The sequence below is a fragment of the Aquarana catesbeiana genome, linkage group LG10, assembly GCF_042186555.1.
Source record: "Aquarana catesbeiana isolate 2022-GZ linkage group LG10, ASM4218655v1, whole genome shotgun sequence".
NCBI lineage: Eukaryota > Metazoa > Chordata > Amphibia > Anura > Ranidae > Aquarana > Aquarana catesbeiana.
The window spans coordinates 160,363,301-160,377,766 of record NC_133333.1 but is presented as its reverse complement, the minus strand read 5'-3'; the positions used below and the strand labels follow the sequence as shown (position 1 = coordinate 160,377,766).

Below are 14,466 nucleotides of genomic sequence, written 5' to 3'. Positions count from 1 at the left end.
CTGAAGAGGGCTGTGCACAGGAGATGCCCTCGCAATCCGACAGATTTTGGAATGTTTTTGCGAAGAAGAGTGGGAAAATATTGCCAAGATGTGCCATGCTGACTCATACCCAAAAAGACTGAGTGCTGTAATAAAATCAAAAGGTGCTTCAACAAAGTGTTAGTTTTACAGGTGTGCACACTTGTGCAACCATATTTTATTTTATTTTTTTATTTTTGCTTCCCTCCACCTAAAAGATTTCAGTTTGTTGTTCAACTGAGTTGTACAGTTTATAGGTCACATTAAAGGTGAAAAAAGTTCTGAAATTTATCTTTCTCTTTCTCTTTTTTTTTTTTTTTTTTTTACATCACAGAAACCTGACATTTTAACAGGGGTGTGTGCACTTTTTATATCCACTGTATGTACCTCTTATGTTACTTTTTTCTTGATTATATACATGATAAGCTTATGTTTGACTTTGTACTTTGAATAAGTCACAATAAATACTAAGTTAAAAAAAAAATAAAGCGTTTATGCGGAGTACCAATAAAGCATTTTTTGTATTTGTTTTTAAAGAGTCAATGGGCTAGACATATATTTTTTTTTTTTCTTTTGTGTATGTTTTCTAGAATAGTATATAATACTTTTAAACCTAACATGATCTATATCTTTTTTATTTTTGTATTCTTGTAATAGGAGCAAAGAAAAACTGAGTTAGCACTGAACACTGAAACTTCCACCTCGTTACCTGAACATACTGTGAATTCTTCTGCAAAGAAAGGTGATGTATTTTATAATTCACACTTTTATATTTTAGTACTTTTTTATAAGCTAGGCTGTAACCAAGCTAGCTAAAGTTAATTAACCACTTGCCTTTCTTTCAGCTGTTTTTAAAATGTCCTGTACTTTTAAAGCAGAGTTCCAGTCACTTGTGGAAAACATAAGTCAGCAGCTACAAAAACAGCCACTCACCTGTCCCACGATCCAGCGGTTTGCTCACCCCAGTCGGTCTCACCCGCTGACTTCAGTCCCCGGCATCTTCACCATGGGCATCCAGCTGTGACAGATTGCGGCTTCACAGACGGGTGCCCACTGCGCATGCGCGAGACATGCTGTGAATTGTGAATGCAGTCTTCTGGAACCTGTCAGTGTCTGTAGGGGGGATGGAGAAGAACTTCTGTTTCCGACTGGCGGTCTGTGTGGAAGCAGGAAGCCTGGGACCATGGTTAACGGCCTCAGTAGTATTTATTTATATATTAATTATATGGCATGCGAATTGACCAAATTTAGTAACAATTTATCAGGAGCAGTCATTCCCTGCAGTTTAGCATTCTCATTCACATTTTTATGAATGTAACCCAATGTATTCATTTGTTTCTACAAATTAGTTGCAACTAATATATCTTAATCCAGGGCATAGGTTGAATATGCATAGATCCTGATTGTGGGCTGGAACTTTCAGGTTATTGGGAACTGGCAAGCTTTTGAGCATTGCGACTTAACTAGATGATATTCTCTTTGGGCACGGCCTGTAATGTTGCTACAGGCATTGGATTCTGTGTAGTAGCTCACCTTGACACTTTGTGCAACGTGTCTAGTTAGCTCCAGGGTCCTATACAGGGCTGTGGTGCATCCCTATGGAACCCAAACCTTGAAGACTCCTGGGGTATGCCCAAGCAAAGCCGGCTAGTCTAGTAGGCTGCAGGGTCCTATACAAAGCCATGGTGCATCCCTATGGAACCCAGTCCTTGAGGACGCCTCCTGGGGTATGCCAGAGCGAAGCCTGGACCCTGTATAGGGGCCTGCAATGTGATCATTACTGTAGCCTCACAGTCCTGAGTAGTGTACATTCATCCATTTTCAAGAAACCATCGGATCTGTGTTTGGACGGACAGTATAAATATTTCAAGCTTTGCGCTAAAAATCAACCACCCAGAGCTTAGTCTCAGTTAGACGACCAAGTGTTGGATCATACCACAGTTCTCACACTTAACTGCCCTATCTACTTAAAGCACCTTTTAAGACGCCTAGGTGCTTCTGCCTTCCATTTTGCCATGAGGATTTGGCTACAGGATAGTCAAGTCCTGCACCTTGGTTGATGCGTACTACCCCTTGGACATATTGCCCTATTTCAGCACCCTGCTTTGTGTATCCCACAGAAAATGCCCTTACCCATAGTAATGATAGCAACCAGGTGACGGGCCACAGCAAAAGCTCAAGCAAACATTTTGCCAAAAGCGCTACACAACACTCGGTCTAGTACTAATGAGGCTTCCCTTAACCCAGAGCAGTACCTGATTTAGATATCCATCTCTGTATCTGATTCTTGCTCTATCTCAGGTATGAAAATATTGGCCTTGACTAAAGCAGACTTCCATCTTCCATCAAACATGTCCATTTCTCAGACAGCGAGCAGCAGCTTTTAATACAGCTCTGACTGTCCAGGGCTCAAAAACGCCAGGCTCTTTCTCCAGCATTGCCGTCTCTACCTGAATCAGATCATAATATACTCACCCTAGAAGGGGCAAGCACAAGGGGATGAAGAGAACCCAGAGGCAATGTTAAATAAAACAATAAAAGATTTTGTCACCCCCAAGCCCCCCCCTGCAACAAGATTTTTGTCATTGTTGCACTTGAATCTTCCTGGTCTTGCCATGCCCCTTTGAGTACTAAGCGCTACATCTGAAAAGACGTTTCCCAATCATTGACAAATAGAATGGGAAATTTATAACTGATCCAGAAAAGATTTTCACTGCTCAAAACATTAACAAACTCTATCCTGTGGAAAAAGTTCACAGAAAGTGCTAAGTTTCCGTAGTAGACCCTTCTGAGGCCACATGGAAAAAGTTGTTCGGGTCAGATGAGACTAAAATTGTATTATTTGGCCTCAACACCAAACAATATGTCTGGTGGAAATCCAATACAGCTCACCATCCAAATAACACCATTCCTAAAGTAAGGCATGGAGGTGGTAACATCCTGTTATGGGTGTTTCTCTGCAGCAGGGACTGGAGCACTTGTCAGGGTAAAAGGAGAAATGGGTGGGGCATAATACCAATAAATTCTTCATGAAAATATGCTGCCCTTTGCCAGAAAGTTGTCAATGAAAAGGTGGTTTACCTTTGAACATGACAATGACCCAAAGCACACAGCAAAAATGACCACACAGTGGTTAAAGGAGAAAAAGGCGATTTTCTTTTTCATACACCATGAGACACAGTGTCAGGCTAATATTCATTAGCTGCTGGGTTATACTTTATCATTAGGTGAATGGACACTGGTAGAGCAAAGGTCTTCACACAGGAAGTGGTCCCCTATATAACCCCTCCTATACAGGAAGCACTTCAGTTTTTTACCAGTGTCTGCAAAGATAAATGGTACCTGAGCCTCGCAAAGAAGACTCAAGATCCTGCAAGGTTTTGCCTGTAACGTGGCCGCCAGGTGCTGGACCCTGCGGAGAGGAAATCCTGGACACTACAGCGCTAGGGCATTTCCTGCAGGGTGCTGTACAGGTCCAAGGGAGTGGACCCTAAACATGAAAGGGTACCCAGTCCTTGAAGGTCCAAGTGACAAGAACTCGCCGTGAAGGGTGAAGATTGGGCCCTTAGTTTCTAAGTGGCCCTGGGCGGGTAAGTGAAACCCCTTTTATTTTATTGTGGATGTCCCAGTGATTATAACAATCAGTAAAGCTAGCTAAGGGCTTTGGACACCTGTATGTGGTGACCATACATGGGAGTTCTGGGCTAGATGTGGGTGTTTGCAAAGTGTACTTTTTTTTTTTTTTTTGCTTGTATCTGGCTGTTTTTTTTACCACGGTGCGCCATTTCGCCTTGGTTCACCATGGCACATGTGCGTTCGCTAGAGCGCTGCTGGGCTCAGCAGTTTGGCGGTCATGGCGCATGCGGCTTCGCCTGCACATGCACCGTAGCCTTTATCTGGCCGCACTAAAATTCTCATCGTATGCAAATACATTCACGCCCATTCGCAGGGACCGCGCACATGCGTACACGCATGGAATGTTCCAGCGCACACCTAGCTTATTTAAGCTGCGCAGGCCAAGCATGTGCTGCTTGAAGAAGGCAGCTGTGGGACACAGAGCAGGCGCTGAACAAATGCTTGCAGTGGTTCATTGTTCCTTATCGGGTCACGTGACTCACCAGGTGTTTGGCAGGGTAAAGGTGCTTAGCGGGATTGTTGCATAGGGGCTTGGTGAGCCCTATTAAAGCATCTCCCTTCTGAGGTGTTTTAATTACACCCAAGTACTTTTTTTTTTTTGTTTGCAGACATTGAATGTCTTCCAAAAAGAGGAGCGGGACTAACGCCACAGGGAAGGGCACACCTACGTCATTAGTAGTTCCTGATGAACCTAGGGTATCCCTAGTTTTGTATCCCTTGAAAGACCAGAGGCTCCCGGGCAATCAGCCGTTGCACCTATCTGGTATTGTGCCTACAGTCTATGCTACTGCTTCTCCCTAAGGATGAGTTGTCCTCAGCCGGGTTAGAGCACAGGATTGCCGGTGTGATTGCCTCCATCCCGCAGGGTGGCAGGAAGCATGACAGATCCCCCTCCCCGGAGTCTCCTCGTCTGGAGCATGAATGGGTTGAGGATGGGGAAGAGCTTAAAGCTCAGGATTCGGTGGAGTGCCCGGCAGATGAGTCTGCTTCTGAGCAATCTGGACAAGAAGATATCCACTCGATGTCTGCCTCTCAGACACAGACGTTATTGATCCTGACTCTTACCGAAATGGCTCGTTCTGCCTTTAAGTTGCCTCTTGCAGAGGTGACTGAGCCCCCCTGGTCCTCTTTGGAATCTGAGACCTCTTCAGGTCATACAGACTTTCCCGCTACACCCCCTGTTGGAACAGATGGTGTATGCTGATTGGGAACATCCTGACAGGACTTTTTTGCCTCCTAAAAGGTTTTCCCGTTTATATCCCATGGATGAAAAGTTCATCAAAAAATGGAGCATGCCAGCCTTAGATGCAGCAGTCTCTTCCTTAAACAAGAACTTAACTTGTCTGGTAGATAACGCACAGGGCTTGAAAGACCCTGTTGACAAGAAATTGGAATTATTATTAAAAGCTTCCTTTTCCTTGGCCAGTTCAGCTATTCAGCCAGCTGTTGCAGCAATTGGTATTTGCCAGTCTGTAAAGGATCAGGTCAAATGGCCTGATAGGCCTAACCAGGAGGATGATTTGCCTGAAAGTAAGACAGCTATTCCTTGAGCCCTGTGTTTTGCTGTTGATACTTTAAAGGATGCAATACAGCAGGTTTCTTGTCTGGCTCTCTTGTCTGTACATATGCGCAGACTTTTATGGCTTAAGAACTGGTCAGCCGAGCTTCCTTGTAAAGTTATTGGCTGGTTTCCCGTTTCATGGGGAACGTTTTTTCGGTGATCGTTTGGACAAATATATCAAAAGGATTTCCGGAGGGAAGAGTTCTCTACTTCCTGTGAAGAAAAGCACCAAACGTCCCTCATTTAAAAACCCAGGGACTGCTTCCTCAAATGTCTCAACGTCGGGGCGGTTCCACCTCCAACAGGGCGCTAGGGCCAGGGGCAAGCCGCAGGGCCAGAAAAGGCCTTGGGTCCAAAATTCTTCTAAACCCAACACCAAGCCCTCCTTTTGAGGGGATGCCCCCACTCCATCAGGTGGGGGGAAGGCAGCTGCACTTTGCGGACATTTTGGAAAACAATTCAGAACGAGTGGGTCACCTCAATTATTATATCTTGCGGTTACAAGCTGGAGTTGCGAGGGGCGCCCCCTCAGATGTTTCTAAGATCCAGCGTTCCCTCGGAGCCTCCAAAAATAAACGTATTGCCTCAGGCACTACATCATCTAGTGCATCAAGGAGTGATTGTAGAGGTTCCAGTATCCGAAAGGGGCACAGGATTTTACTCAAACCTATTTATGGTTCAGAAACCAAATGGGGACACAAGGCCCATTTTGGACCTAAGATCCCTGAACAAGTAACTTTTGATACAGTCCTTTCCGATGGAGTCTGTCCGCTCAGTAGTAACCTCAGTCCAGAGGGCAGACTTTTTGGCCTCCATCGATATAAAGGACACGTACCTATCTTTTTAGCCTCATCAGAGGTTCCTACGTTTTGCAGTACATGAACGTCATTTTCCGTTTGTGGCTCTACCCTTCGGGCTTGCTACCACTCCCCAGGTGTTCACAAAGGTCCTAGCACCAGTACTGGGTCTTTTAAGGGAGCATAATATACACAGTGAGGCGTTTGAAAAGCTTAGGCTGGATCATAAATACCGAAAAGTCAGCCTTGAGACCAGTTCAAGATATTTAGGTCTGATTCTAAACACGGTCCAAGCAAGAGTATTCTTGCCACCTGTAAGGATCTGTGCCCTGAAAGATCAGGGGCACCAGACAACCCTCCATTCGGCTGTGTATGAGCCTTCTAGGGAGGTTGGTGTCCTCCTTCGAGACAGTGCCCTATGCCCAGTTCCATTCCAGGCCTTTACAACAGGACATCTTGTTGGCTTGGAACAGAGGAAGAAAAGCCCTGGATTTTTCAGTGTGCTTATCTCGGGCATGCTTAAGCTTAAACTGGTGGTTGCAGGATCAGAACCTGCGAAAGGGAAAATCCTTTCTCCCAGTAACTTTGAGAGTACTGACTACAGATGCCAGTCTCTCAGCCAGGGGAGCGACCCTAGACGGGCTTACAGCCCAGGTGACATGGTCAGGGACAGAGCAGACCCTGCCCATAAATGTCCTAGAATTGCAGGCAGTACGTTTAGCACTCCGATCCTGGATGGTGGAGCTTCAGGACTGCCCCATAAGGGGTTCAGTCCAACAATGCCACGGCAGTGGCCTATATAATCCACCAAGGCGGTACCAGGAGTCGTTCAGCTCGGAAGGAGGTGAACTACATACTAGCCTGGGCAGAGGGACACGTGCCAATAATATCGGCAGTCCATACCCCGGGAGCAGAGAACTGGAAGGCAGATTATCTCAGCCGCCAGCAGATCTGCCCGGGGGAATGGTCCCTACATGCAGAGGTGTTCCAGGAAGTTTGCCAACGTTGGGGATGGCCAGAGGTCGAACCTACTGGCATCCAGGTTCAACAACAAGCTACAGCAGTTTGTGTCTTGAACAAGAGATCCTTTGGCAATTGGAGCAGATGCTCTATTAGTTCCATGGAGCCAGTACTCCCTGGTTTATGCTTTCCCTTCGATCCCTTGCCTTCTTCCACATTTGTTGCGCAGGATTTTGAAAGAGGGGCTTCCAGTCATTCTGGTGGCACCAGCCTGGCCCAGAAGGCCCTGGTTCCCTGAGTTTGTGAGACTGACAATAGATGGGCCATGGACTTTTCTACGTAGCCCCGATCTACTGTCTCAAGATCCTATATTCCACCCCAATTTACAGTCTCTAAATCTGATGGGATGGCTATTGAAGCCAGGGAGTTAAAGGACCGTGGCATCTTGGGACCCGTCATTTCTACTCTAGTGAATGCTAGAAAAGCTATCACTAGGAAGATTTATCATAAGGTCTGGAAGACTTGTATTGCTTGGTGTGAATCCAGAAAATGGCATCCTCGGAAATATGTGATTGGGAGAATTCTCTTTTCTACAGTCAGATATGGAAATCAAATTGGCTTTGAGTACAATCGGAGGTCAAGTTTCGGCCCTACCGGTATTCTTCCAAAGGCCTTTAGCCTCCCATTCACTGATCCGAACCTTTATGCAAGAGGCAACTCACTTGCTCTCCACCCCCCACCCCCCCATTAGGTCACCTATGTGTCTTTGGCACTTGAACTTTGTGCTGTCTGTGTTACAGAAACAACCATTGGAACCTATTAAGGAAATTCCATTAGACTTGCTGTCATGCAGGCTAGCTTTCCTGGTGGCACCTTGGCTAGAAGGGTATCTGAGTTGGAGGCCCTTTCATGCAGGGAACCATACTTGATACTTCACCATGACAGAGTCGTGTTACGACCTGTTCCATCCTTTTTGCCAAAAGTGGTGTCAGCCTTTCATTTAAATCAAGACATTGTTTCCTTCTTTTTTTTCTTTCAGCCTCGTTCGGCGAAAAAGAGACGACTGCATTCTTTGGACAATGTCCGGGCAGTCAAGTCTTATTTGTCTAGATCTGCGGAGATCCGAGGATCAGACCTTTTTTTTGTTTTGTTTTTTTTTTTTTACCAAAAGGACCCAAGAAGGGGCAGGCAGCTTTCAAAATTTCCATTGCCAATTGGGTCCGTCAATTGATCATTCAGACCTATGGTCTGAAACATAAAGCTCCTCCCTTTAGGGTGAGAGCTCATTCTACCAGGGGTGTAGGAACCCCCTGGGCTTTTCGCCACCAGGTATCTGTGGCTCAGATTTGTAAGGGTGCTACCTGGTCTTCAGTGCATAGGTTCACAAAATTTTATCAAGTGGATGTTCGAGCAGCTGAGGATTTGGCTTTTGGCCACAGTGTACTATGGGCTGCCGTATAAATTTCTAAAGGCTATTGTTTGGCAAGGAGTCTCCCTCCCCTCAAGGCTATTGCTCTGGGACGTCCCAGCAGGTAATGACTGGTCACCATCAGGTTTATGAATTTAAACAGTTCTGTAAAGAAGTAGGCAAATATTGCAAAGTTCGTAGAGACATATCCCAACAGACTAAAGTCTGTAATTAACCGCTTCAGCCCCAGAAGATTTTACCCCCTTCATGACCAGAACACTTTTTGCAATTCGGCACTGCGTCGCTTTAACTGACAATCGCACAGTCGTGCGACATTGCACCCAAACACAATTGACGTCTTTTTTACCCACAAATAGAGCTTTCTTTTGGTGGTATTTGATCACTTCTGTGGTTTTTATTTTTTGCGCTATAAACAAAGGGCGACAATTTTGAAAAAAAAACGAATTTTTTACTTTTTGCTATAATATCCCCCAAAAATATATATAAAAAAGTTTTCCTCAGTTTAGACTGATATGTATTCGTCTACATATTTTTGGTAAAAAAAATCTCAATAAGCCTATATTGATTAGTTTGCGCAAAAGTTATAGTGTATACAAAATAGGGGATAGTTTATCGCATTTTTTATTTTAATTTTTTTTATATATTAGTAATGATGGCAATCTGCGATTTTTAGCGGGACTGCAACATTATGGCAGACACATCGGACAGTCACTTAATATGGTCCACAGGATCACCGCCCCCTCCTATGTGCCAAACGCTGCGCTCACAGATCTACCCCTCACTGACAGCTGCTGCTTAAATTCAAATAGTGCAAAAAATAATAATAAATGATTCACTAAAACCTGCCCTTACCTCAAGTGAAATCAAATAGCAGCGCTAATTATAACAAAATTTGTATGTACATGTGTATATTTACCACAATAAACTAAAAAGTGACAACCTATTAAGTATCACTCAAAAATAATCAAAAAATATTTTAGTGTAATAAAATTCATACAGTGTATATTAAATTGATAACATAAAAGTCCAATAGGCAGTGACATAGTGATATGAGTGATGATTCATAAATAATATAGACACATCGGACAGTTTTGACACTTTTTTGGGGACCATTGTCATTTATACAGCGATCAGTGCTATAAAAATGCACTGATTACTGTGTTAAATGACACTGGCAGTGAGGGGGTTAACCACTGGGGGGCGATAAAGGGGTTAAGTGTGTCCTAGGGAGTGATTCTAACTGGGGGGATGGGCTTCAAGTCGCATGACCGCAATCACCGCTCCCAATGACAGGGAGTGGTGATCTGTCATGACGCAAGCCAGAATGGGGAAATGCCTTGTTTACAGGCACTTCCCCGTCCTGAGGCTCCGTGACACGACCGCCGGGAGACCGGGCATGTTCTCGCTGTACGCAGCATGCGCACTGGCGCCTGCTATCCCTGGCTCTTAAAGGAGACGTACAGGTACGCCCATTTGCCCACCACTGCCATTGTGCCGACGTATAGCGGCGGGCGGCAACTGGTTAATGCAAAAGGTGGTTCAACAAAATACTGACACAAGGGGGTGATCATTTTCCCAACATAGTGATTTTTTTTTTTTTTTTTTCTTTTCTTTTCTGAAATGTTGGCGTTATATCTTTTACTTGAAAGTCATACGTTGTACTGAGTAAATACAGCTGGATAAAACAAATTGTAATTTTCATTGTTCAAAGCAACAAAATGTAATTTTAAAGTGGGGTGATTCTTTTCTATATCCACTGTAAATCCTAGAGATTGCATTGTGCTTTGCATTCTGCCATTCCTACAATCAGGGCCTGACCAGAAATAAGCCTTAACGTGGATGTAAACCCACTGTCATTGTTTCTAATTTTAATAACATAGGGCATATCTAGAAGGATATACATGCCTTCTGCATGTATCCTTACCTGTCATAATTCACCTCTTTAGCTTAGTGGAGCCCCGCAATATTCCCAAATCTTTGGGCAGATCTGCTTTTTGGCGCTCGGTGGGCGGAGTCGTGATGTCAGAGGACTCCTCAGCCCACCACTACACTCCCCTGGCCAGCCAGTGTTGTGAGGATGAGCCTCACACCAGGGGAGACTAAAATGCACACACAGGAGTGGCAGAGCGTGTTCTGTGAAGAAGCAGAGCACGCTCATGGCGCCATGTCATTCCTGCGTATGTGCACATACTCCGCAGTCTACATGGGATGAAAGGAGGGGGGATGGGAATTGCACATAAGGCCTCCTAAGGCTTGTGCATGAGATATGTAAATCACCTGTCACTCACAGCAGGGGGGGAGAACCCGACAGGTATTTTTCTGTCTGTTTTTATCTCACTGAAAAATAAGATGATTGCTCAGAGCTGGATTAACTCTTTGTGGCAAGACTAGGCACAGATGACATGAAAGCCTATACTGTACAAGTTACAAGCCTTAATTTAAAAAAATTGGGGTTTACATCCACTTTAAGCATTCTGAAAAGACAGGTTTCATCCTTGTCCTTTCCTTTTCAAAATCTTCTGGCCTCGCTCTCCTTGTCTAAACCTTTTTTCAAGGTGCATCTTGGATCAGGCCACCCTTACAGCACCTTGTGCTACCTTGGCACCTCTGTTTGGTTCTCTCTGCCCTGCAGACACCACCCTTTGAACCCAACTGGCATATCCATTTGATCTTTCCTGCATAGTGGCCTTCATGGTTCCTGTCACATCTGTCAGATGTGTCTCTGAACTAGCAGCTCCCGCTTTTAAGGAGCCATTCCTCACAAAGAAAAGATAGTCTTAACTTAAGACTGTCTTTTCTTCCTTCAGTGGTCTGTTTTCTACCTCAATAAATATTTCTTGTGCCCTACTCCTAAGCACTCAAAGGAATTTGATCTTCACTACTGGGACGTAGTCAGAGCCATCAGAGTCTACCACAAAGCAAAGTGGGTGTTGACCCTTGTTGGACCTTCTCATCCATTGCTTACAGAAGCCCCAGCATCTCTGTGGTTACTAAGCCTGTGTCCTGTTCTGTATGATGAAGGTAAAAGGAATTTGACTTGCCCTATAAATTCCATATTTTGGAGTACAGAACTCCTCCCATTCCTGGGTTATTCTACATTGCTACAAAACTGAGAACTAAGAGTGGTGTAGGGTTATAAGGGGGATTCCCAGTTGGTAAGCACTCAAAAGTTTGCCAATCAATCACTGAAGGTACCAGCCTATAACCCACAGTCTATAAATACTCAGCCTGTGTCCTGTACTGTACTCCAAGATATAGAATTTACAGGTAATTCAAAATTCCTTTTTTAAAAATTTCTTTTCTTCTCAGTGTGTACTTAAACATTTTTTTTCTTCATACAATAGAACCTGAAGCAGTTACCAAAGATAACTGTGAAATTGAAATCTCAAACCACTTGACTATGTCAAGAGACAGAAGAAAATGGCGGAGGGAGCAACGAGCGGCAAACACAGGGGTATGGTTTTAAGTATACATTTAAGGATGGTTGCAGATAATCTGGATCATAAAAGGACTAATTTGTTTAAATTGCAAGTTCAAGTGACTTAATTCTTCCCTGTTGGATTGCTTAATTGGTAGAAATTGGAGGCGCTTCGTGCCTAACACGAGATAGCAGAATTTACTACTTGTATATGTTTTTGTGTAAAATGCTCACCAGATTCTGTCAACTGTCATTTTTATACACTCCTCTATGAAGTCTTTAATTTGCTTGTGTTCGTGGTCTTACTCGCATGAATTGTCTGTTTCAAATCCCATAAAAACATTAGAATGGGATTCAAATCAGGGAAAAACATTACAATGGAATTCATACTCTAATTCATCAAAAAATCTAGTCCAACTAATATTGTGACAGTGATCAATTAAACATCCATCCTCCAGCAAAGTGCTCGGTGCTCCAAAGTTCATAATAAAAGTGCTAAAGTGCTCCAGGTAAACATGCCATGCAGTGTGGCACACACCCCTCCTATGCCCTTACTCTCCAGAAAAATAGACCGTCAGCTTTTCAGTCTGGGGGTTAAACTTTCTTTTTTCTGGTGGTAGGGGTGCCACTGATCTGTTATTTTAAATCTCCAACCTACTGCTTCTATAAACGCGTTGAATCTCCACAAGGCTCATTGTAAAGAGTTCTCATAGTGTAGTAACTTTAAAATTGTATTAGCATGAATAGGATTCCACACAGAGTATCAGGGAAAAAACAGGCTTTTTGTAATGGTAGAACTCTGGGTTCACCGCAGCTTGACATGCGTTCCTCAGATGGCCCCTCCCACAGGGAGTCAGCAAGCACATCCTTGATGATGCCCCCAATGGAGGGACGAAACGTATTGATGCAATTTCTGGTACCCTAACCAACTACGTCACTTCGGCAGTCTGTGGAACCCAGAAGTGCCCTACCATTACAAAATATTGTTTTGTTCCTGATAACACTAAGTAGAATTTTAATTGCGCTGATACATTTTTAAAAGTTACTACGCTATGAGAACTCTTTTCATTGAGCCTGGTGAAGATTCAAGCTGTTTATAGAAGATGCAGGTTGGAGCTTTAAAAGGACAGAGGAGATCTGTGGCACCCCTACTGCCAGATATAAAAGTTTAACCCCCAGACTGAAAAGCTAAGGGTCCACTTTTTCTGGTGAGGGCACAGGAGGGGTGTGTGTGCCATACTGCACGGCATGTTTACCTAGAGCACTTCAGCACTTGTATTTATTTTTTTTTATTACTTTGGAGCACCGAGCACTTTACTGGAGGATGGATGTTTATTGAATGGATCACTGTTGTAATTAAGCCATCTGTCGCAATATTAGTTGGACTACATTTTATTTATACTGAATTTTTTCACCTAATTTTTTGATTGGTTTATTAGCGAATGTACTGTAGCGCTGTAAAAATTGAGGTAGAGATATAGATATATATTGAGATATATATCGGTTATTGCTTAGAATTTATTTACTTCAACAAACAATAGTATTTGATTAAAACCTTAATTTAAAAAAACTTGTTGAGATCCCACTTCACCTTCCCTTTTTCTATTGATGAGCTATACTCCAGGCAACTAGTGAAATCAATTAGTAATTTTTTTAATGTGTTTGTGACACACTATGGCTGTGCCCCTTGCTTTACTTTTAAGCTAATACAAAGAGGGTACCCCCAAATGAGTGGGACTTTAAAGGCAATACAAAATTATATATAAACAATAAAAAAAAATTTATTTGAGATGCAGATTATACAATATATTTAGAAAAATACAGAAAAAGCACAGTATACATAATACAAAAATACCGAAAACCACTAAAAACATTGGTGTCAATATTGGTGATACAAATAGGTTGTCCAGATGGCCCGATGGGTTTCGGGACTATAAAGACGTCCCTTCATCAGGGGAAAATCATAGGACAGGATCATACTGTGCAATAAAATAAAAAAAAAAAAAAACAATTCAACATAGTATACACATACATCTGAAAGCTGCTCATAGTAATAGGACATACAGAATCAAAATCATCACATCAAAAGATCATACCCAAAGGGAACACCATATAGATCTCAATGCTGGAGCAATGGCGGCATTTAAATGCGAATCAAATACCTCGATGTCGAGAGGACAGGGAGGTAGAGGATAGGTCCAATCTCATTCACACTGTTCCACCCCAAGAAAGGCACTAACCGAAGGGGCCCATATAGAAGATATCAGACTATAGTTTCTCTGCGAAACATGGTCATAATCTATGAAAGATGGAAAGTATATGAAAGTATATAAAAATATAAAAGCAACATCTGCGGGTTACATGAGTCCAAGGATCTTGATTGACTATATGAGCAATATTGGAACCTACCTTAAACAGATTCAGCCAAAGGGGTGAAGAGTGACTTGCAAATTGCAAGAGAGGATGTGTGGGCGAATATTCCGAATACTAAAGATGAAGGGACGTCTTTATAGTCCCAAAACGCGTCGGGCCGTCTGGACAACCTATTTGTATCACCAATATTGACACCAATGTTTTTAGTGGTTTTCTGTATTTTTGTATTATGTATACTGTGCTTTTTCTGTATTTTTCTAAATATATTGTATAA

General features: G+C 43.2%; 1 protein-coding gene across 2 annotated transcripts in view; it reads left to right on the top strand.

Annotated features, from left to right (window-relative positions):
• The window catches only part of PPP1R12C (protein phosphatase 1 regulatory subunit 12C), a 243,257-nt gene that overhangs the window by 171,402 nt on the left and 57,389 nt on the right, over nt 1–14,466 (top strand). For both annotated transcript variants that reach the window (XM_073602853.1, XM_073602852.1), the window contains 2 exons: nt 676–760; nt 11,746–11,855. In XM_073602853.1, coding sequence (XP_073458954.1) covers nt 676–760; nt 11,746–11,855 — 195 coding nt within the window. The remainder of the gene's footprint in view (nt 1–675; nt 761–11,745; nt 11,856–14,466) is intronic.